Source organism: Coffea eugenioides, unplaced genomic scaffold (genome assembly GCF_003713205.1).
Source record: "Coffea eugenioides isolate CCC68of unplaced genomic scaffold, Ceug_1.0 ScVebR1_774;HRSCAF=1508, whole genome shotgun sequence".
Taxonomy (NCBI): domain Eukaryota; kingdom Viridiplantae; phylum Streptophyta; class Magnoliopsida; order Gentianales; family Rubiaceae; genus Coffea; species Coffea eugenioides.
In genome coordinates this window covers 18998-42814 of record NW_020864642.1, presented here as the reverse complement: position 1 = coordinate 42814, position 23817 = coordinate 18998, and the positions used below count along the sequence as shown (strand labels likewise).

General features: G+C 38.1%; 1 protein-coding gene across 3 annotated transcripts; it reads right to left on the bottom strand.

Moving 5' to 3' along the window:
* Positions 1 to 4885: 4885 nt before the first annotated feature.
* LOC113758898 (14 kDa zinc-binding protein) lies at positions 4886 to 10256 on the bottom strand. 3 transcript variants are annotated; one of them, XM_027301573.1, is made up of 5 exons: positions 10080 to 10256; positions 9943 to 10000; positions 9181 to 9279; positions 5324 to 5441; positions 4886 to 5232 (listed from the first exon to the last, which is right to left on the bottom strand). In XM_027301573.1, exons 1-5 carry the CDS (start codon positions 10244 to 10246, stop codon positions 5165 to 5167), a joined length of 510 nt encoding a protein of 169 aa, XP_027157374.1. In that variant the 5' UTR covers positions 10247 to 10256; the 3' UTR covers positions 4886 to 5164. The 3 variants fall into 3 exon arrangements, with proteins under 3 accessions (XP_027157374.1, XP_027157375.1, XP_027157376.1); XM_027301574.1 differs by having other exon boundaries at positions 9190 to 9279; XM_027301575.1 differs by lacking the exon at positions 9181 to 9279.
* Positions 10257 to 23817: the final 13561 nt, after the last annotated feature.

The following is a 23817-nucleotide window of genomic DNA, read 5'->3' as shown; positions in this document are numbered from 1 at the left end:
AGCCCATAATAATGTAGTGAAAAATCTAATTGCACAAGAAACTGGAAAGAGTGAGCTTAAATGCGGAGTTGAGTTAGAGGAATTAGAAATTAAGGTTGTAGAGTGGGAAAATGAAGTTGTGAATAAGGAGGTAAAATGCTAGAGGAGCACTCAAGAGAAAGAGATTGAAAAAATAAGTGAGATGTGCGAGGAAGAAGAAAAAAAAGAGGAAAAGTAAGCTGATTTTGAGTGTCAACAAAAGTGAGGGTGAGGGGAATTATTGCTTTCCTAATGACCTTAACTTTGCTTTGTTTAGTATTCATAGTTCTATGTAGGTTAAGGAAGGTGAAGTGGAGTTGTTTGTTTGCTATTCAATTCCTAAGTCCTTTGTCAACTTTGGATCCTTCCATCAAGTTTGCATTCTAGGAGTTGCTTCTATTGGTCAATAAATCATGCTAAATTTTAGCACCAATATTAATGTTTCTTGTGTGGCAAAGCATCCAATGAGGTGAAAACTGCTGAGAGTGCGCATGGTTTTAAAGCTACTAATTTGCCAAAAGTGGAGGCATTGGAGGAATTTACTTTTGTGGCAAATGGATGCATTGCACATGTTGGTGTTGAGCAAGTTCAAGATGTTGATTGCTGCCCTACTTTCATTATGGTATTTCAATTGCAACATTATTGGTACTCCAAGGAATTTTGGAAGAACGTTGCTCATCACTTGTTTTAATCTAAGCTGTGCAAAAAGCATGCAAAAAGCATTATTGTTGCTGCGACTTATCCATGCTTGCTTCAATCTAAGCGCACCAACATGGGAGGTTTCAATCTTGGTGTCATGGATACCATTTAGGTCGTTACTATTGTTTTTGATCCAGGTGGAGTATGCATGTTGCTTGTCTATCTTTTACTACTTTTCTCCAAGATTTGAGGACAAATCTTTTTTCAAGAAGAGGGCAAAGATGTGAGCACATAGCTTCAAGGTCAAGAAATAGTCCCAAAAGTTATTGAAGGTCTTGACAATGAAGATCGGAAGTTTGTTCATCTCATTCAAGTGATGGAAGAGTCGGATAGAGCTATTCTTAATTAAACCAGTTTCGCATTTAATGCTGGATTATATGTTGGTGTTTAATTTGATTTGTCATGTTATTTAAAGTGTATTTTAGTGATAATTTTGTAATTGGTAATTACCGGATTAATCGGCCAAGTGTGAGCATGTAAGAGCCGAGTTAGGAAGCTTGTGTTATTTTCAAATCAGATTAGGGTTTCTTTGTTAGTTAGGGAATTGTGTCTTGTTTAGTCTTTTCCTAGTTGGTTTAGGTTTTGTGATTTGTAAGGCTATAAATAAGCCTCCCTTGTAACGTTTTATGATTCAAGAAAAGACACAAATTTTTGAGAGTTTTATCTTGGTTTCATCATAAGTTTCTTGAGCATCTTAGAGCAAGTTTAGGTGCTCATTGACTTATCAATCAAAGATCACGTTTGGTTGTGGCGTCTTCTACCTTTATACCAAAGTTCGTTAACCACGTGATTAACGGGTTGAGATCTTCTGCTCCAAACTTTGATACGAAATTCTAGATTCTTGGTCTTGTCTTTTATGGGTTTCATCACAAGGTTAGCGACATTCGTATCACAATCTCGTCCAAAAAACTATATGGGGTACTAAGTATCCTACTAAATTGGTAAAAGCTGAATGTTCAACTAATTCACTCAAACTTTTATGCTAAGTTTAATTAAAAAAAAAAATCTAAGGGCAGGCTCTACTTGATGGTAATTTTCTAGTTTGATTTGTCTTCCTGAGTTTCGTTGAATGCTCCCGACTGTGGATGGTGTTCTTTTCCTTTTTTTCGTTAAGAATAATGGCTGCATTATCATAATGTAGGAAAATCCAAATGGATTATTAGAGGAAGTGCCACTGATGATGTGCTCACCCCCAACACAAAGTGCTAAAAATTCTGCGCTTTATGAAATTTGACTTTCCTAATGTAAAATTAAATTCATCTCTCCTATGGTCAAATTAGCTCAAATTTTTTCGACTCCAAATAATTGTACGATCAATAATTTTGTATGAGTGTAACATACCCTGAGTATTGTTTGGCCTCAACGTTGATTCATACAAAAATTGCTTTTTTTGGATAATTTTTTAATACACTATCAGTACACAATTTTTTTATATTAGCAAGTTTAAATTATGCTTTATAATATGAATTCAAATTTGAATTTCGAATCATGTATATATGGCATACATCCAAAATTGTTACTGTATGGTCAGATGTGATTTTTTCTTTTGGCTATTCATCAGCTATGAAAAATAGGGGTTACTGATAAAGCTATTTTAATAAATGAAGTTGTATTTGTATCCCAAAACTTTTTTGAAACTAAGATAATATAAAAGCGATATTAAATGAGTAATTTTGAAGTACAATTATTTTCTAAATTGGAAACAAACCAAAAACTGGAAATGAGAACTACGAGCTAACATTGGATTATTTAAAGTGTTTTTGGAGTAATACATATAATATTTTTTGAATTTTTTTTTTTAAAAAAAAGTTGAAGACCTTGAGTACAAAACCTCCTAAAAATAAAAATAAAAAATTTATAGCTAAGTGGCAATCAAATACATTGAAACTTGTCTCCAAGAACTAGTTTAGCTAGTAAAGATATTAGCCAAGTGAACGTGAATTCAAATCCTTCCTTCCCCTTGTAGGTTTTACACCCACATTGAACTATAAATAATTTTAAAAAATGCATAAAAACCTTTCCTAAACCCAAAAAAGGGATAATTTCACAAACCTCCCCTTAGATTTATGACAATTTCACTCGGCTCCCCTCAAGTATTGTAAATTACACTAACCTCCCTTGTCATAATAAAATGACTATAATGACCTTCACTTAATAAATAATTCATAGTACAATGAAATGAGATTAAAAAAAAGAAAGAAAGAGAAATTTAACCTTTTCGACTATTCTGTTTACAAATTACAGCCAACAACAATTCTCTCTCACTTACTATTACTTTATTCTCATCTATCAATCCCTTTCTCCTATAACTCGATCTCAAATTACCACCAACTATTGCCTATAATTGCAACCAATCACATCACAAGTGATCCCTCAAAGTCTACTATATATTTCTATTCCTTCTTTTCTTCTATTTGGAATTGTCAAATCACATGTTTAGTTAAGGAATTAGATTTGATGATTGAAGTAAAATCTAATTTCATGGTCAAATTAAAAGGAGATGAAGAGGAACACAAAAATAACGAAACAAATAATGCAATCATTGGCCAAAAGAGGAAGAGGGACTGAAATTGGTGAATTTGCTAATTTGTCTATCATCCATCCAAAAAAACTTTTTAAAATGTTAATATGTACATTTCTATTTCTTTTTATACTTGACAATTGTTGGTTGTGGTTTCGTTATGGAGATAGAGTTCTTCTCTGTATTTAAAACGTTAACATGTTTGGAGATTTAATGGTAGGCTAAATTATTTTGTTTTGAGGAGGTGTGGGCATTGGATTTGAAATTTGGAGTGTGATTAGTTGTAAGTAGAATTTTGATTTTTGGCAAAATGAATTGCTTGAAAATCTCTATAGTCATAATGATGCCTTTCCTTTTCTTAAACTTAATTAATCCCATCCATGTCTAAATCTCCCTTAAGGATTTTCTTCAAGGCCATAATGTGGTTCATGTAGTAGGAGTTAAACCACTTATATGGAACCAAACCATGACATCCTATGTTGAAGATTATACAAATATAAGGGTAGTTGATTGTGAGTTTAACCACATAGAACCATATGGTGAGAATTTTTTTGAAGAATGAAACGAATCTTCAGAATTGAATGCATGCTTTGGGAGAAACAATTTTGTGACTATGATGATGGAATTACTTGGGTTTAGAATTTGGAATTACACTATTTGTTAGACTAGTTTGTTAGTATAGTGAGTTTAATTGCAATATGAAAGAAAGCAATTGGCAAAATAATTTTTCTTTTATTTTTGTACAAAAAGGGTAGTTTAGGACTTTGGAGAAAAAATATAGCCTTTTGGGCCTTATTGTTATATAAATAGTAAAAGCAAGAGAGCTGAATTAATTTAATAAACTTGAGGGGAGGTCTCCACAATTGTTAAAAATCTCAAGGAAGGTTTCTGAAATTATCCCCCAAAAAATACACTTGTTCCGTAACAAGGTATTCAGCCCACATGAGTTTTCTAGAGCTCAAATAAAATAAATCACTTCAACGCATCCAAGCCACAAAAGAACTATGCAGGCCCGTTAAAGCCCATTTCAATTCTCTATAAAAGAACATTCTATCTTTCTTTTTTTTTTTTGGCCTTCCATCTTATATTCATTCCATTTTCCATTCAATCAATTTGCTCTCCCTCTCTGGAAAGAGCACTTAAGCACTAACTTAATCTGATCTCTGTAAGATAAGATTGGTGCCATGCCTTTTTACAGGCTATTTCCATTCTAACTAATTGAGTCAATATTTAGAATCAACACCAATACTTCGCACCGTGCTAGAGTATCACATCATAAATAACTTGCATATCCAAGAACAAATGTTCTGGAATTTCAATTTCAAAGATATTCGGTAAGAAAAGATAGCAAGATAACGGATCCCTGGGGAGAGGGAAGGCAAAAGAAAATCCAATATTAAAAGGCTGCTCCTGTGTACGCTGGGTTTGCTTGGTCCAAGGATTTACCCCTAGTATTTGAACCAAGAGCTCAGAAGCTGTACCACCAAACCACATGGATGCTGACTAAATGCCTTTATTCAAGACTTCATGATAAGCTGGTAAGGTGGAGAGATGGGGTTTAGGGGCAGGGGAGGTAGCGGAACCTTACTCCAATATTATAAAGCTCTGCCATCAGCACAAGCCACAAAAGATTTCAAGCACAACGAATCTGCTGCAAAGTAGTACCCTTCACATTCTGACGATGCCACACCAGGGTCAAATAAAAATACAGCGTTTAAGGTAACACAAAAGGGCACAATATTCAGACTATTATTGCAAGTACTGAGAGACAGAATAGATTAAAAAGCAGGTTCAACCCAATACATAGATCCATGCTACATCTTTGTTAACATAGCATAGCACAATATCTATTATAATTCTGTTAGATAAGGGGAGGCACATATAAGCACTACACCATCAAGGTATACTTTTGGCATGAACTAGTCTTTAGCCTGGTGGCCAGTTCATTTGGCGTCCACCAAGAAGGTGAATGTGAAGATGATAAACAGATTGACCTGCCAACAACCCAAAATTCATATCTTGAGTCAATATAAGCAAGACACCTAATTACACAAACTATAAAGGCAAAGGAAGCATAGTACTGACATCCACTGGGCCCGTCATTAATCACAAGTCTGAAGCCATCTTCCAGGCCTTCTTGTTTGGCAACAAGTTTTGCAGTATAAAGAAGGCGTCCAAGAATCTCAATATGCCTCTCCTCAGCCTGTGGCATAGGGTTAAAATAAAAAAAAGGATATGCCTTTCATGTGATTCACTTTGAAACAATAAATAATTCTAGCAAAAAATTCTGATGTGGCTAAAACAAACTAAATGCCTCTCAATAACATGTATTTGCTGCATGATGGATAACAAGTAAAAATTGTAGCATAAACAAAGGAATACTTTCAACACCAATGCATAACAAAATGATGGTGTTTGAAAAACACTGACACTATTAAGGCACTCATACATTATCCCATGTAAGCTTACCACATTGGTAAAATAGTCGTGTAGTTTTTGAAGTGCAAATTATGTCTAAAGGTGCAATATAATGCTCATTTCACAAGACTTTGCTAAGCAACTCAACCTATACTAAGTGAAAGTGTGTCAATATTCTGATGCAATTTCACCCTCATTTAAAGAAAAAGCAGCAATTGGAACTCTGAAATGCATAGCTTAATGCAAGCTAACCCATAGTAACAGAGCTACATGGCTTAAGATTGAATTGTAGCTCATCTTGCCTTGCCAAACTGGAAATAGTTCACATTCAAGTAAAGGATGATTCATTCATATCAAAGGGGGCACTGCATCACCACGGCATTTTTCACATTTGAAAACTCATTTATAAGCTCCTACCCTCCTGTCTTGCTCAATGGAAATTTACCCAAATTATTACAGATTGTGAAGAACCATGAATTACGAAGTCTTAAAATGGCATTTTCTTCAAACAGTTCCAGTCTTGATTTTGGGAGTAGCCCCAAGAGAAATCACCAAAATAGTCATCCAGCATCACATAACGAGATCACTTGTCACCTAAGAGCCTAGATCACAAGATGCGAGCCTAGTAACATGAACCTTATCCAATAGTCAGTAGCTCGCTTTAGAGAAAATACCTGCAATTGCCTGAAATTTGACCCTGAGTGTAAACATATTCTATCTTTAAAGGAGTTAGTTTGCTTCACCTTGCTTCCAAAAGAAATAAAAATGAAACAATTTTTAGCAAAGCTCACAATGACTGAAGATTCAAGTCTTCACATTCCATTGCGTAATTTCTGGAGAATGCTAAAGTGCTCAAAGCACATGAAATGCATCATGGTCCCGTAACCAGTTTTCTCGAGTGAATTACAAAACTAATACTTACTGGAAACTAGACTGCATAACTGCATACCCCAACAAAAGTTGAATAAAGTTTCCACACTTAGTTTGGCAGTGGCTGTAGACTGGTTTCTTTTGGCACTCTAATTTTAATTCCTGAATAAAATTTGGTCATTCTTAAAGCCATCAGAACTTGTTCAGTATCAAAGGTGCTGATAAAGCATCTTCTATGCAATGCACAGGCTTTCTCCACAACTCTGCAACTCTATGGTGAGGACATAGATATGGCTTTCAAAAGCTAGCTTTTTGACTCCTTTGATATGCTCTTCTATAATTCTAACTCCTTGCTCAAGTCGTAACTGTGATAACATGATCCAAATAGGTAGTCTCACACTAATTAAGATTCCATACATGATGACAGGAGAATTTATTCATAAACTTCTTGTGGCCTTATAACATTTTCAAAATCACATAGCCACATTCACCTTTCATCCAATTTCAAGCACCAACTACATAACAAAAAACACCAGTTACTTAAAGAAAAAAAGGCTAGGTTCCATTCACAGCATTGAACAAATATGAACGGCCATTCAGTATCTCGCATCCAGGTTTATATAGAACTTCAACAAGAAATGAAAGAGTATAAAAGCAACTCTAAGTACCAAATCAACCAAGGGTGAACAGGGGAAGGTTGCTAATGACAATGGCATCTCAGTTCTGTAACGAACAAATAAGTCACACAATGATTACTAGTTAACTGACTCAGTGCGAATAAGTTTTACTGTTAGAAAGACTTTCTTCTATTGCACACCACCTGAGTTTGATGTGTTTGGCCCAAAGATGAGAATTCACCTCTCCTGCTCCAAACAAGAGTAGTTTGAACAATTTCCTATCACCATCAGTATTTAAAGATAAATGCAGGAAGTCATAAAACTTTGCCCCAAAAATATTCAGCTAATGGTGCATCGCGCAATTCCCGCACCCCACACCCCTCCCAACAAAAAAAAAAAAAAACTTTCCCCCAACCCTTAAATTTAAAATATATATATATATAACTAAGATCTTTTTCAAGTCCATACTCTGTATTATGTAAGCTGAATTTACTTAAGCTTATGTTTATTAGATGACAAAATCATTGTCAAGAAGGGACATTCAAGATTTTTCTTAACAAGACAATGTTTCTACAAAAATAGGTTCAGAAAACTCTTCCAGTTTAACTTTGTCCTAATTCTTCTTTGAGATATCCATCCACTTGTAGTTTGCATCTCAGAAGGTCTTCACTTTTCTGACTCGTACCTTTGATATGATCTACTGTAGAACATTCCTCTTCCAACCATCCCCCACAAAAGAAAGAAAAAACAAAAAAGAAGAAAACTCGAAATCTGAACCCTTTCCCATGCAGATATCAACCAAATTAATGCAGAATTCTCTACCTCATACTTAATATGAACAGCAACATGGACAGCTTACATATTGTTCAAATTTTATTGTCAATGAGTGGTATTACTTGGTCTGGAAGATTAATTACCTCTGGCTTCTAGTAGAATACATTAAGTAGCCCAAAGGTAGCGATAATTATAACATTAGCATGTCATGTCAATGTCAAAGGATATAATAGACAACAGGTAGTATTGTTCATCCCTTAGAAACTTAACAAGTATTGAAGGAGTTGGTTCCCTTTGTTCAAATTATGTCCTACTTGGAAAATATGGCAAATGGCATCATTTCATGCATGTTTGAATGAGATAATGCAGCCAGGTCATAAAGACACCCAGTTTAGGACAGTTATCCTAATGCTTTATTTAAGTAAGAACTAAGTACTTGCTACCAAAAGAAAGGATCATTACAAACAAAACAGTACATGCCATAGTGCCAGCAGAGGTATCTATACGTCGAACACAAGTATACTATTTCAGGGCCATTAAAACTACCTGTGATTGCTTTGAAACTACCCAAACAACTTACGAGTTGAAAACACAAATGACTCAATGTATATTTGACTTGTCAATGCCAAGAAACAATTCAACCCAAAGGCAAGCATTACAACTCGCTTCACAATCTCATACACGTTATTTGATCATTAAAGTGCAAAAATTTACATGCACCTAAGGCAAATCTTTTTAATCACACACATCTTATTGGAAGGAATCATGTACATCACTGTGGCTGTATCCTTCAACATTAACAGCATAGCCATGAAAAAGGCACCAAGTTGCAAAAACTTGTGGCTGTGTAAGGCATGAGAAACAAATTTAATTGCACTACAGTCAGACAGTTAAGCTTGCATGGTAAACCCTAATTATATAATCTTAAACATGTGCGAGTGTGAGAATCACAGAAATCATCAAACTGCATAGACAAACTACCTCTTTAGCAACTACGGTTGTTCGAGGTATTAATCCAATAGAAATTCTACTTAAGCAAATCTCTTAGTTGCAGCCTACATGTAATGAGTCTCCCTTCTCCCTTTTCTTATATTACCCTTGCTTGCTTGACTCTTTTGTTATGTAAGCATAAAAAACTAAGAAAGGATAATAAGAAGGATAGTTTGCATTCCGTGTTCTGTTGGAGCTTCAAAATAGTCACGTATATCTGCAAAAGCTAAAGCACTGAAGTGATGCAGCCAATGCTATACTAATGTTATTAACTTCAGGAACCTTCGAAACTCCACTTAGGCCATCTTTCACTTTTGGAATAAGCAGAATGTGTATGGGTGCTTGAGGATTTATGTCTCTAAAAGCCAAAACCTGCCAAGAACCAGAAAAATACTAAACCACTATAATAATTTTCAGAACAACAAAGCAAGTACAGGTATACTACCAAAACAACGGACAGAATCCTCCAATTGCTGACAAACCCCCCAAACAACCATTTCAAATTTACAAAATGCTAATGCTAAAAACAAATAAAACGTAGTAATACACAACTCACTACTTCGGTTAACATAAAAATGACACCAAGAAACTATGAAAAAATTCCAGTCATAGCATGATTAACTTGTGGCTATACTGGTTTTAAACATATTAAAGAAAGAATTTAAGTTGGCAACCCAAAAATTTTAACTATAAAGCACACTGCACCCGAACTGAGATAATTTTAAGATCCTATTTATGTGCCTGCTCGAGTCAACTGACAAACATACAAATTTGGGAAAATTAGTGAAATGGCGGGATTGGATCACTAATTTTAACAAACAGTAAACAATTTCCGGATATTTTTACATAAATCAGCAGAATTCACATGTAGCTATTAAGGACTCCAAGGGCTGCAAAAATAATCCCATTTATAATCAAACTTTTCCCCTTTCTCTTGAGGGAACTGAAATTACAGGTGGGAGCAAACAATTTCTTGCAGAAATAACCGACGGAAACTAGCATTAAACCGTAATATATACCAAAATAATAAACTACCTTGTCATCTTCATAGACAACGTTAGCAGGAATTTCCTTGTTAATAATCTTGTCAAATCTGAACAAGAACAAACACCAGTCATACTTTTTCGGAAAACAACATAAATTGATATCGAAAAATGATAAAGAATACAGACATAGTTGGAGAATCGGCAGGAAGAGCGGCTGCAGCGAGAGCAGCTTCTTTCTCGGAAGCCATAGTAGGCTTCTGAGTAGACAAGTGGCTTTGAAGCACCAGAAGTCGGCTGCTGCTACTGATCTTGCTGCTGTTGTTGCTGGGGCTGGGATTCCTAGTTTGGTCCATGTGGGTTTTCTTTTTACTTTGACACCACCCTCTTCATTAAATTATTTTTTAAAAAATGGTTTAATTGCATTAGTATCTTGGAACTTTTGAAGAGTTTCACATTGGCCCTAATAACATTTTTTAGATGAACTAAAATCATCTCAAACCTACTTGGCTGCATGTTTTTCTTTTCACCTCTCCCTAAACTCTTAAATTATCTCTTCTTTTTTTTTAATCGGCAAACTCCATAAACAGGGGAGAGATGCCACCCCTTGTATTTTATTAAATATAAAATAAATTATTACAAAGACCTAAAGATAAATAAAAAAATAAAGATAAAATAAATAAGAAGTACTTACTCCCTTGCAACTTGAATGCATATAAAATAAAAAGACCTAGAATCCAAACTAATGAGCACCCTAACAACCTAAGGGAGATCCCGAAGATCAAACCAAACATTGTTCGGTCCCATAGTAGTAGAGGCTATAGAATCTGCTGCAACATTAGCTTCATGATAGGCACGACGAAATCCAACTAAAAGAGAAGAAAGCAGAAACCAAATTTGCCTAAGAATATTGCAAAAAGGCCACTTAGCAAGCTTAGTTGATTGAATCAATTAAGCAAGCAGAGCCAAATCAACCTCCACAAATAATAGCTTTAACACCTTTTGTCAACATAAAAGCAATCCATGAAGAAGTGAAAAGACCCTCCGCTAAAAGCACATCTGTCTCCCTAAATTCCTTATAGTGAGTAAAATAAATTCCTCTCTACATTTAGAACTAAGCTACCACCAATTACACTGGCATCCGTGCTGAACTTATAAAAATCCTTGGAAGGATGCTCCCAAACTATAGAAATATGGTGTACCTTTCGCACCATTGCAACAGCCAATCCTACCCATTTGCAATCCAAATCACCAAAAAAATGAGATTTAGAAAAAACCTTAGCCACTCCCAGTCGATCCAAAAAATCCTCAACGGGAACAATGACCGACCGAGCATCAAAAACATCACCTTGGAACCGAGCTTCATTGCGGCCCTTCCAAAGAAACCAATATATAATCGATGGCAGAATGGTTCTTATATGATCACGCGTGCCCCTAAAAACAAACAAATACCAAGAGCAAAGCGTAGTTGAAACATTTGACTGCCTAATATCCAAAAATCCAAACTTGCGTGTATATCTTCCCCAAACCTGTGTTTTCAGACTCGGACCGGATCGGCCGGTCGAACCGGGAACCGGCCAGCATCCGGTCCGAGTTAGTTAAGAAACTCGGGTATTAAAAACTCGGTCAAACCCGATTGACCGGTGAACCGGATAATTTGATCAACCCGGTCTTTTTTTTTTTTTTACCTTTTTCGGCCTTTTTTCAGTCAAAAGTTTGACTGACCGACCAAAAAAATCAGACAAAATTAACAAAACTCTTGGGTCAGCTCCTCTGCTTGTCTTTCCGTCGTTTTCTTTCTTTCTTCTTCAGCTCCAATAACTCTAAATCTAAAAGCCTCCACCGTTGTCACTTGAGATTCACCATGTAATGGACATGTTTGTCTGTTAACTGGAAAGCGCCTATGAAGGGCTTGAGTTTCGACACAGATTCTTGAAGACCTGAAATTTATGTATTTTACTTCAGTCGCTACTCAGGGGCAGATTCTTGCGGAATGAAAGGCTTGTTGAGGAAGAGAGACCACCTTCAGTGGCAGCTAGTGAATTAGTTCAGTTGAGGCAAAGACACACAGTTTCTGGTTTGAGGTGGGTAGTCCTTGTTCATCGGCTGCCCGACCCAGATTCCAATTTTTTTCTTTTTCACTTTTCATAAATCTATTTCCTTTTTTTTGGTGTAACACTTTGTTGTTAACCTTTTTATCCTCTGCATGTATTACTTCGTTACTTGATTGTGGTTATTTTGTGAAAATTGTTGAGCTTAATTTAATGCTTATTTGACAACTAAATTCAATGTTTGATTATTTACCCAGTATTCTGGCCATTCATGATATTTAGCTAAAACCTTTGTTTGAAGTAGCTTCTTTGATTAGTATTGTTTTTTGGGGTATACTGGTGAATATAAATAATTGTTTCTTTTTGATGTCTGGTGTATATGTAGTTACTCAGTCAATGGTTTTGTATTCCTATTAAATCAAAACTTTTCAGACACCTTAATAAACTTCTTGCTGCTATCAGGTATCACTATTTATGGGGCCACTTACATGAATTTGTCTGAATTGCAGAACAATCATTTATATGGGACATTTTGTGTTGTCCTGCTCGTTGCCATATTTCTCCTCCTCCCTCCCTCGCCGGGTCAATTTTTTTTGAAAACTTGACATTCCATTGTGTTTAAACTCTGTTGGGGAAGATTTTATATAACTTATCATTTTAATTAGAAAATTGAATCGAAGTTGAATTGTGACAATGTTGAAGACCATGTACTGTATTATCTTTTGGAGCTATAAAATTGTTATTTAGGCTTTTGAATCTGTTATTATAGGTGCTTTTATCTGCCATTTTTGTGTAGCATTGTCCTTTGTTTGTTTTTATTTGTTAGTAGGTGATCAGTGGTCTTGGCATATAATGCTACTTGTTTACTAAGAAACCTCTTCTTCTTGAGTAGTGATTGGTTCATGATTTATGTGATGAATATATGCTTGTTCATTCTTCGATGTACTTTGGCCCTCATTTCATTATGTTAGTAGGTGATCAATTCAGTGTACCTTATTTGGATTGCTATTTGTTAAGGATTAAACATGTATGGGATTTCTATTTTATAAATTTTGCGAGTTTGGATGAATTTGGTGAATTGTTTGATGAATTGGATATAAATTTAGATGATTGGGATCTTTGGTTATATTTTGTAAATTTGATTCGCAGGTATATATATATATATATATATATATAGATATGACGTTCTCCGGGTCGATCTTGTGACAGCCCCACCTTCGCCTAAGGCGAACCAAAGGGTTCGGCGGACCGCCTGCCCAGCTCTCACCGGGACTCAGTCGTTCACTTCAGTCCTCAATTAAAATCGAAATAAAACATAGGAATAAGTATAACGACAATCCAAAGCTTAACGCAAAACTTATGTACATTAGAGTACAAACATCGAATATACAAAGGTTCTCAATTCTTCATACATCCAACCCGTGCCAAGCACTAGGGCGAGAACCATTACAAAAGAAAACCAAGAAACTAGTCTAGGCTAGTCGATCCAAAACTCCCGTCCTGGCTCGTCTTCCCTGTTAAGGAAAACAAAACTAAAGGGATGAGCTAAAAGCTCAGTGAGGTTCCGAACACATAATCAAACAATCAATCCAATACATTAAACATAGAGTATCAATAATTCAAGAAACATTTACAATGGAAAGCGATAATAACACATTCATTAAAAGGATACGGGCTCACAGGGAGCCATGCTTTCGTTCGTTCATTCGTTCTCCTGACATTTCCCCTTATTCCTCCAATTGTTTGAAAATGCATTTTTGTAAGTAAAACCCTCGTTCGTTCGTTCGTTTCATTTCATTCACCCCCTCCTGGACGTTGGCCAGGCTCCACCAACCTACAAGGTAATACTCGAGTATACCAACGTTCACACCCAGGGTCACCATATCGCCCGACCGAGTCCGCTTCTGGCTCGAGTCGATCGGTAACGAAGGGTAGGGCCCAGTTCAGCCAAACGGCTTACATTCATGCGCAACTAGCATTTAATCATTTAATCATTGAAAATTTCACATTTATTTAGGTCGAGTGCGATAAAGTAGACACTCGCCTAGAAAACTCGTTTTAACAATCATTCAAATCACTTAACACATTATCAATCAACAATAACAACCCAATAAGTCAAGGAAATATAACAAACAAGGAACACTCACCTATTTAAGCAAAATAATGTCCAAGGTATCCTCCCGTATAACACTCTCAATCGCCAAGAAACCCTAATAATAGCCATGAGAAAATATTACAGTTAAACCCCTATAAAGTTTAAAGGTGTGACAGCCCCACCTCCCCCTAAGGCGAACCAAAGAGTTCGGCGGACTGCATGCCCAACTCTCGCCAGGACTAACGGTTCAGTTCAGAGCAATCTAAGGTGTTCCGGAACTTACAAACGCGCGTAAACAAGTCAAAATGTCAAAATAAAAAAAATGAATCCGGAGTCGGCCATGAATAGTAACCGACACGACAAAACCCAACCAAACATCAAGCAAATATTTATATGTTGAAATTAAGCATATACAATCCAAAGTGGCATACAAAAGTTATTCAAAAGTGGATACATGTATGGTTTGCCAAATCAAAAGAGAAACGGACCCAAAAGTACATTTAGGGTTTCAATCAAGGAGCTATACAAAAGATATGTCCATCTAGCTCAATTCGTCAACCAACTATCAAATCCAGTCCAAAAGTATTTTTTTTCCTGTAAGGAACAGAAAGGGGTGAGCTTGCGCTCAATGAGGTACCAGACATATAGCAGTAAAATCATGGCATTTCACATTTAACAAATCAGGTACACATGCCAGATGTAAAGTAAAGGAACCAATGATTCAAATAGGAAGGATACAGGTGGCTCTCAGGAGCCAAATTTCCATTTGCGTCACCGAAACTTGATCGAAATAATAGTTGACACTCCGTCAACGTTACAGAAGTAACCAATACCGTAGACTCCACTTTCTTCGACTCCTTCCACCTCACATACCCCCACCGGGCCCGAAATCCAATCAGATCAGAAATGGTAATACTCGAGTATACCGGAATCAAGGGTCTCAATACCCAAAGATCCCAAAACAGACTACCGTGGTTCGTTATCTAATCGACCAGGCCCTTGCCGGCCCGACTCGAGTAACTAGCCACAGGGGTTGAGCTCAGAGGTCCCAAAAAGGTCGTTGGATACAAGCTTCCAAACGACGTCAGAACAGATACAGATACAGATACCAGATACAGATAGCAGATTCAGATACGCACTCAAAATTGGCATATGAACAGACAAGAGAACGAGTGTGATAAAGTACACCCTCATCTCAAACAGAATAAACAGATAGTTCAGTCATTCAGATCACAGAATGCATGTACAGAAACTGAGTTAAACAACAACAAGTGAAGGGAGCGGTACACTCACCGATTCAAGTACGAATACTTCAAAAATTTTCACTTCAGATTGGCTTTAATCTCCAAGAAACCCTAAAATAATCAAAGTAAAACAATTGAAGGTTCCACTTTCAAAAATCGAGTATACAAAATGCACATGTGAGGCTCGACTACCAGTCGTATGCCTCGCCAAATAATTACTAATGCAAGGGTGCAAAACATGATTTTTGGAAACGAAAAGGTAACATGAAGACCGAGGCACAAACAACCCAGAAGCCCTTCATTTCTACCAAAAGGTAATTCAAACTTAAAGGAACCAAACGGCTTAGAAAATTGGACAGCATTTCCCCTAAATTTGCTTACTTTTCCAGCCGTCATGGCTTCATTATTTCCTCAAATCAGTCCCAACATCTCAGACAAAAATAATCTCATTTCCAAAAGCCGTTCACTAGGCTTAGCGTCATTCACGTACAAAATTTAGCTAGGCAAAAGACCGGAAAGGAAAGTCAAGCCCTAAAATATTCCAATAAGCACAATAAGGCTCGATTACAAGTCATAAACCAATGCCAAATACTACCGAAATAGGGTTCCATAAGCATACATAAGCATTAGAGGAAACCAGAAAAATCCGGAAATGGAGTTAAGTGTTAACCCAAAAAAAACAGTTTTTGACATCATTTTGCGGTTTTGTTACCAATGGCACTACGATTATCGGATGGAGGTGAAAGATACACTGTTTTGAAGCTAAGAGATAGGGCTACAATGTTGAAGAAGTCAACTCTGTCCAGTTTCGAGTTTAACTAGGTCAAAAATGCAAGATACTACACCAGAACCGGAAAAACAGATTCACAGAACGCATTCTGGTTCAAACATCATAAGTCCGTCTACCTAAGTCCAAATCTAGAAATTCCAAAGCCATCCGAAAGATAAGATACAAGGACACATTTCATCAGAAGACCTCAACAATCAATTCCGAAGCATTCAAACCAAATTAACCCATTACAGAAGCAGTTCTCAACTTCGGGTAAAACCAGGGCAGCAAGGGTAATTCCATCTTTAATCAAGGTACGCTACTCCGATTGACCTGAAATTTTGCAGGAATCTCTAAAATATCATTCCCTACAACTTTCATGTTTTAATCTAAGGCCAATTCGTCCTCTAACTATGAGCTACTGTGCCGGGCAGAATGTACAATCATAAAACCCTAACTTTCCAAATTTCTTCCAAAACAGAAATTGCTTGCAATTAACCACTTTTTCCACATTCTAGCTTCTTTAAATATCATTTCCAATCATCATACATGACCACATAAGCATATTCATATGAAAACAGAAAAATCCCCAATAATTACAAAACTTCACCAATTCAACCAAAAATCAAGATATAATCCATAAAAGTGCATCTTATACTACCACCAATCATGAATTAAGCATCATTAGAGGGAGGAGAGGGGTCCTTCACAACTCACCTTAGCAACACAAGAGAGAGAGCAACTAGTCACTTTAGCCTTCCAAACAACTCCACAAAACACCTCACTATCACTCCCTTAAGTGTTTCTATGGAGCAAAAACAAAATTCAATGGTTGATTTGGTAGATTGGAGCAAGATTGAAGCAAAACTTGGAGAGCTTTTCCCTTTCTTTTTTCTTGAAGTGGCCGGCCAAAGAGAAGAAGAAAATGGTGAAATTTTGGTAATTTTTGTGATTTATTTGGTCAAATGGAAAAAGGTGAATAGTGGTCTTCAAGTCCAACCAACCACTAAGTGACACTTGTCACTTTATTTATTGCATCCCTATCTTTTTGTTTCCTCTCACACCAATCCAAATAGCACTCTCTAATTATCTCTTAACACCCGGTAAATTAATTCCAGTATCCAAAACTTAACCTAGTTGGCCGAATTTTTCCGACTTTTCACCCTAGCGGGTCCCATGTCCGAAATACGCTCTTAATTTCTCAAAACCTATTCGATATTAGAAAAATCACCTAAAACCTCTATTTACTCATACAAATTATCTAGAAATTTTCCTAATCAGGAAAATGCAGAAAACATGCCATTAAAGATAATAGAACCTAGAAAATGGAAAAGTTACGGGTTCTCACACTCTCTCCCCCTTAAAAGAATTTCGCCATCGAAATTTTTCTTATCAACGGAATCTATCAAAACCTAAGGTACCCAACGGATCGTACCTTCTACGTCCTCAGACGAGTCAGGGATCTGATGCTGCTCCAAAGAATATACCCAAGCTGGTGCCTTCGACCCAGTCCCTTCTCCTTTCGTCTGTCCCGGGTTGATCTTGGCTGGTTGCTGAGAATTGATCTTGGTTGGTGGCAGAGTCCCTCTCCGCTCACGCAGGCGAGCTGGACAGTTAGCAATCCGATGTTCGGCGCTTCCACAGCGCAAGCATTTCCCTTCTTTCTTCCAGCAATTTGCTTCCGTATGATTTGGCCCTCCGCAATATTCACAGGAACCACGAGTAGCAGAGACTGATTCCCCCTGTGGAACACCACCGGTCACCCCCGGTAGCCGTACTTCCCTGTTTTCCTTTCGAACTTTAGGGGTTGTACTATTATCCGCTTGTTCTAGGCTGCTCCCAGGAAAACCCCTTTTCTTGGTTTGGAAATTTCTAACTTGTAGCCTCGCATTTTCAACCCGCTGGGCTTTCTCCACAGCATCACTAAAGGTATTAAGTTGAGCTACTGCCAAATCCTTTTGAATCTCAACATTTAGTCCATGAATAAAACGCCTTATCCATCTTTGTTCGGTTACGATCAGTTCGAGCGCAAATTTAGACAACCGAGTGAATTGACTCTCATACTCGGCTACGGTCTGAGTTCCCTGGCGAAGCCGAATGAATTCATCTTCCTTCTTTTCTTGGATTAGAGGAGGGAAAAACTTGGTGTTAAATTCTCTCATAAAGTTCGCCCACGTCCTCGAGGTTTGTTCTCTTTCCCATTTCATTCGAATGACATTCCACCAGAAACGGGCGGCTCCCTCCAGTTGAAAGACAACAAATGTCACCTGTCTCTCTTCGGTATAGTGTAAAGCAGCAAAAATATCGATCATCTTCTCCAGCTACTTCTTCGCCACATTAGGATCAGGGCCTCCAAGAAATTTGGGTGGGGAGAACTTCTGAAATCTCTCAAGGGCTCTATCCTCGCTCTCTATGTGATTACCAGGGTTCCCAGGGTTGGGGTTAGGGTTTTGACCCTGTTGGTGCACCACTTGGGCTAGCAAATCAGTCATTTGCTGCATGGCAGCAGCTATTTGGACGTTGGGGTCAATCCTAGGTTCAGGGTTTGGTCCATATTAGGTTTCCCCAGCACCTCTGTCCGGTGTGGATTGCCTAGGCCCGCGCCCACGCCCCCGGCCACTACGTGTGCCCTCCATTAATCTAAGTCAATCTAGGGTCGAGGTGAAAAGATAATATTAAAGATAATGATAAGCATAAGCAAATAACAAGAGGTACACACAGATCAAAAATATATATACACACAACTGGACCGAACCAGTCACATAGTAGCAGTCAATTAGATACAAATATGAGAAATCCACGAAAATAACGGGATCATCTGAAAGTACTATAGACAGACTAGGTCACGAGTGCAAAAAGAACTCACGAAGAGCTTTTCCCCCTCTAGGGCTCCGTCCATAATCTACGACAACAACACCATCCATATCTTAATCAAAGTTGATCACGCTTAACCACACCCGAATAGACCACACGAAGTTCCATAGAATCGCTTTTCTCGTTCGCCTAAGTCCTTTCTAACCTAGGCTCTCATTGATTAAGTAGCCGGGCACAAGAATTCTAACGAAGATAATTCACAACTCGAGCCGGCCGGTCCCAAGAGTAAATCATCCATATTATAGATTCCTACCCGACATACATATCTATCTTCCTCAAGTTTCATGATAAAGATTTTTACACTTATAACATGCCCGATTCATAACTTATGCTCAAAGAGCACTTAACCCTTTTTGACACCTTCACCAAAAGCAGGACCATAACACCACTTGGCCCCAATCTCACTCCGCGTAGAGATCACGCGAAGTGGCTCTGATACCAACTGTGACAGCCCCACCTCCCCCTAAGGCGAACCAAAGGGTTCGGCGGACTGCCTGCCCAGCTCTCGCCAGGACTAACGGTTCAGTTCAGAGCGATCTAAGGTGTTCCAGAACTTACAAACGTGCGTAAAGAAGTCAAAATATCAAAATAAAAAAAATGAATCCGGAGTCAGCCATGAATAGTAACCGACACAACAAAACCCAACCAAATATCAAGCAAATATTTACATGTTGAAATTAAGCATATACAATCCAAAGTGGCATACAAAAGTTATTCAAAAGTGGATACATGTATGGTTTGCCAAATCAAAAGAAAACGGACCCAAACGTACATTTAGGGTTTCAATCAAGGAGCTATACAAAAGATATGTCCATCTAGCTCAATTCGTCAGCCAACTATCAAATCCAGTCCAAAAGTATTTATTTTCCTGTAAGGAACAGAAAGGGGTGAGCTTGCGCTCAATGAGGTACCAGACATATAGCAGTAAAATCATGGCATTTCACATTTAACAAATCAGGTACACATGCCAGATGTAAAGTAAAGGAACCAATGATTCAAATAGGAAGGATACAGGTGGCTCTCAGGAGCCAAATTTCGATTTGCGTCACCGAAACTTGATCGAAATAATAGTTGACACTCCGTCAACGTTACAGAAGTAAACAATACCGTAGACTCCACTTTCTTCGACTCCTTCCACCTCACATACCCCCACCGGGCCCGAAATCCAATCAGATCAGAAATGGTAATACTCGAGTATACCGGAATCAAGGGTCTCAATACCCAAAAATCCCAAAAAAGACTACCGTGGTTCGTTATCTAATCGACCAGGCCCTTGCCGGCCCGACTCGAGTAACTAGCCACAGGGGTTGAGCTCAGAGGTCCCAGAAAGGTCGTTGGATACAAGCTTCCAAACAACGTCAGAACAGATACAGATACAGATACCAGATACAGATAGCAGATTCAGATACGCACTCAAAATTGGCACATGAACAGACAAGAGAACGAGTGTGATAAAGTACACCTTCGTCTCAAACAGAATAAACAGATAGTTCAGTCATTCAGATCACAGATTGCATGTACAGAAACCGAGTTAAACAACAACAAGTGAGGGGAGTGGTACACTCACCGATTCAAGTACGGATACTTCAAAAATTTTCACTTCGGATTGGCTTTAATCGCCAAGAAACCCTAAAATAATCAAAGTAAAACAATTGAAGGTTCCACCTTAAAAAATCGAGTATACAGATTGCACATGTGAGGCTCGACTACCAGTCGTATGCCTCGCCAAATAATTACTAATGCAAGGGTTCAAAACATGATTTTTGGAAACGAAAAGGTAACATGAAGACCGAGGCTCAAACAACCCAAAAGCCCTTCATTTCTACCAAAAGGTAATTCAAACTTAAAGAAACCAAACGGCTTAGAAAATTGGACAGCATTTTCCCTAAATTTGCTTACTTTTCCAGCCGTCATGGCTTCATTATTTCCTCAAATCAGTCCCAACATATCGGACAAAAATAATATCATTTCCAAAAGCCGTTCACTAGGCTTAGCGTCATTCACGTACAAAATTTAGCTAGGGAAAAGACCGGAAAGGAAAGTCAAGCCCTAAAATATTCCAATAAGTATAATAAGACTCGATTACAAGTCATAAACCAATGCCAAATACTACCGAAATAGGGTTTCATAAGCATACATAAGCATTAGAGGAAACCAGAAAAATCCAGAAATGGAGTTAAGTGTTAACCCAAAAAAAACTGTTTTTGACATCATTTTGAGATTTTGGTACCAATGGCACTACGATTATCGGATGGAGGTGCAAGATACACCGTTTCGAATCTAAGAGATATGGATACAATATTGAAGAAAGCAACTCTGTCCAGTTTCGAGTGTAACCAGGTCAAAAATGCAAGATACTACACCAGAACCGGAAAAACAGATTCACAACACGCATTCTGGTTCAAACATCATAAGTCAGCCTACCTAAGTCCCAATCTAGAAATTCCAAAGCCATCCAAAAGCTAAGATACAAGGCTACATTTCATCAGAAGACCTCAACAATCAATTTCGAAGCATTCCTAACCAAATTAACCCATTACAGAAGCAGTTCTCAACTTCGGGTAAAACCAGGGCAGCAAGGGTAATTCCATCTTTTCTCAAGCTACGCTACTCCGATTGACCTGAAATTTTGTAGTCATCTCTGAAATATCATTCCCTACAACTTTCATGTTTTAATCCAAGACCAATTTGGCCTCTAACTAGGAGCTAATGTGCCGGGCAGAATGTACAATCAAAAAACCCTAACTTTCCAAATTTCTTCCAAAACAGAAATTGCTTGCAATTAACCACTTTTTCCACATTCTAGCTTCTTTAAATATCATTTCCAATCATCATACATGACCACATAAGCATATTCATATGAAAACAGAAAAATCCCCAATAATTACAAAACTTCACCAATTCAACCAAAAATCAAGATATAATCCATAAAAGTGCATCTTATACTACCACCAATCATGAATTAAGCATCATTAGAGGGAGGAGAAGGGTTCCTTCACAACTCACCTTAGCAACACAAGAGAGAGAGCAACTAGTCACCTTAGCTTTCCAAACAACTTCACCAATCACCTCACTATCACTCCCTTAAGTGTTTCCATGGAGCAAAAACAAAATTCAATGGTTGATTTCGTAGATTGGAGCAATATTGAAGCAAAACTTGGAGAGCTTTTCCCTTTCTTTTTTTCTTGAAGTGGCCGGCCAAAGAGAAGAAGAAAATGGTGAAATTTTGGTAATTTTTGTGATTTATTTGGTCAAATGGAAAAATGTGAATAGTGGTCTTCAAGTCCAACCAACCACTAAGTGACACTTGTCACTTTATTTAATGCATCCCTATCTTTTTGTTTCCTCTCACACCAATCCAAATAGCACTCTCTAATTATCTCTTAACACCCGGTAAATTAATTCCAGTATCCAAAACTTAACCTAGTTGGCCGAATTTTTCCGAACTTTTCACCCTAGCGGGTCCCATGTCCGAAATACGCTCTTAATTTCTCAAAACCTATTCGATACTAGAAAAATCACCTAAAACCTCTATTTACACATACAAATTATCTAGAAATTTTACTAATCAAGAAAATGCAGAAAACATGCCATTAAAGATAATAGAACCTAGAAAATGGAAAAGTTACGGGTTCTCACACTCTCTCCCCCTTAAAAGAATTTCGCCCTCGAAATTTTTCTTATCAACAGAATCTATCAAAACCTAAGGTACCCAACGGATCGTACCTTCTACGTCCTCAGACGAGTCAGGGATCTGATGCTACTCCAGAGAATATACCCGAGCTGGTGCCTTCGACCCATTCCCTTCTCCTTTCGTCTGTCTCGGGTTGATCTTGGCTGGTTGCTGAGAATTGATCTTGGTTGGTGGCAGAGTCCCTCTCCGCTCACGCCGGCGAGCTGGACAGTTAGCAATCCGATGTTCGGCGCTTCCATAGTGCAAGCATTTCCCTTCTTTCTTCCAGCAATTTGCTTCCGTATGATTTGGCCCTCCGCAATATTCACAGGAACCACGAGTAGCAGAGACTGATTCCCCCTGTGGAACACCACCGGTCACCCCCGGTAGCCATACTTCCCCGTTTTCCTTTCGAACTTTAGGGGTTGTACTATTATCCGCTTGTTCTGGGCTGCTCCCAGGAAAGCCCATTTTCTTGGTTTGGAAATTTCTAACTCGTAGCCTCGCATTTTCAACCCGCTGGGCTTTCTCCACAGCATCACTAAAGGTATTAAGTTGAGGTACCGCCAAATCCTTTTGAATCTCAACATTTAGTCCCTTAATAAAACGCCTTATCCGTCTTTGTTCGGTTACGATCAGTTCGGGCGCAAACTTAGACAACCGAGTGAATTGACTCTCATACTCGGCTACGGTCTGAGTTCCCTGGCGAAGTCGAATGAATTCATCTTCCTTCTTTTCTTGGATTTGAGGAGGGAAAAACTTGGTGTTAAATTCTCTCATAAGGTTCGCCCACGTCCTCGGGGTTTGTTCTCTTTCCCATTTCATTCGAATGACATTCCACCAGAAACGGGCGGCTCCCTCTAGTTGAAAGACAGCAAATGTCACCTGTCTCTCTTCGGTATAGTGTAAAGCAGTAAAAATATCGATCATCTTCTCCAGCCACTTCTCCGCCACATCAGGATCAGGGCCTCCAAGAAATTTGGGTGGGGAGAACTTCTGAAATCACTCAAGGGCTCTATCCTCGCCCTCTATGTGATTACCAGGGTTCCCAGGGTTGGGGTTAGGGTTTTGACCCTGTTGGTGCACCACTTGGGCTAGCAAATCAGTCATTTGCTGTATGGCAGCAGCTATTTGGACGTTGGGGTCAATCCTAGGTTCAGGGTTTGGTCCATATGAGGTTTCCCCAGCACCTCTGTCCGGTGTGGATTGCCTAGGCCCGCG

Coding starts and splice junctions, on each gene's coding strand:
- LOC113758898 (XM_027301573.1), bottom strand. CDS start 10,246: ATGGACCAAACTAGGAATCCCAGCCCCAGCAACAACAGCAGCAAGATC. Junction 10,001..10,079: donor CCTGCCGATTCTCCAACTAT/GTCTGTATTCTT, acceptor GTTCTTGTTCAG/ATTTGACAAGATTATTAACA. Junction 9,280..9,942: donor TTGTCTATGAAGATGACAAG/GTAGTTTATTAT, acceptor GGTTCTTGGCAG/GTTTTGGCTTTTAGAGACAT.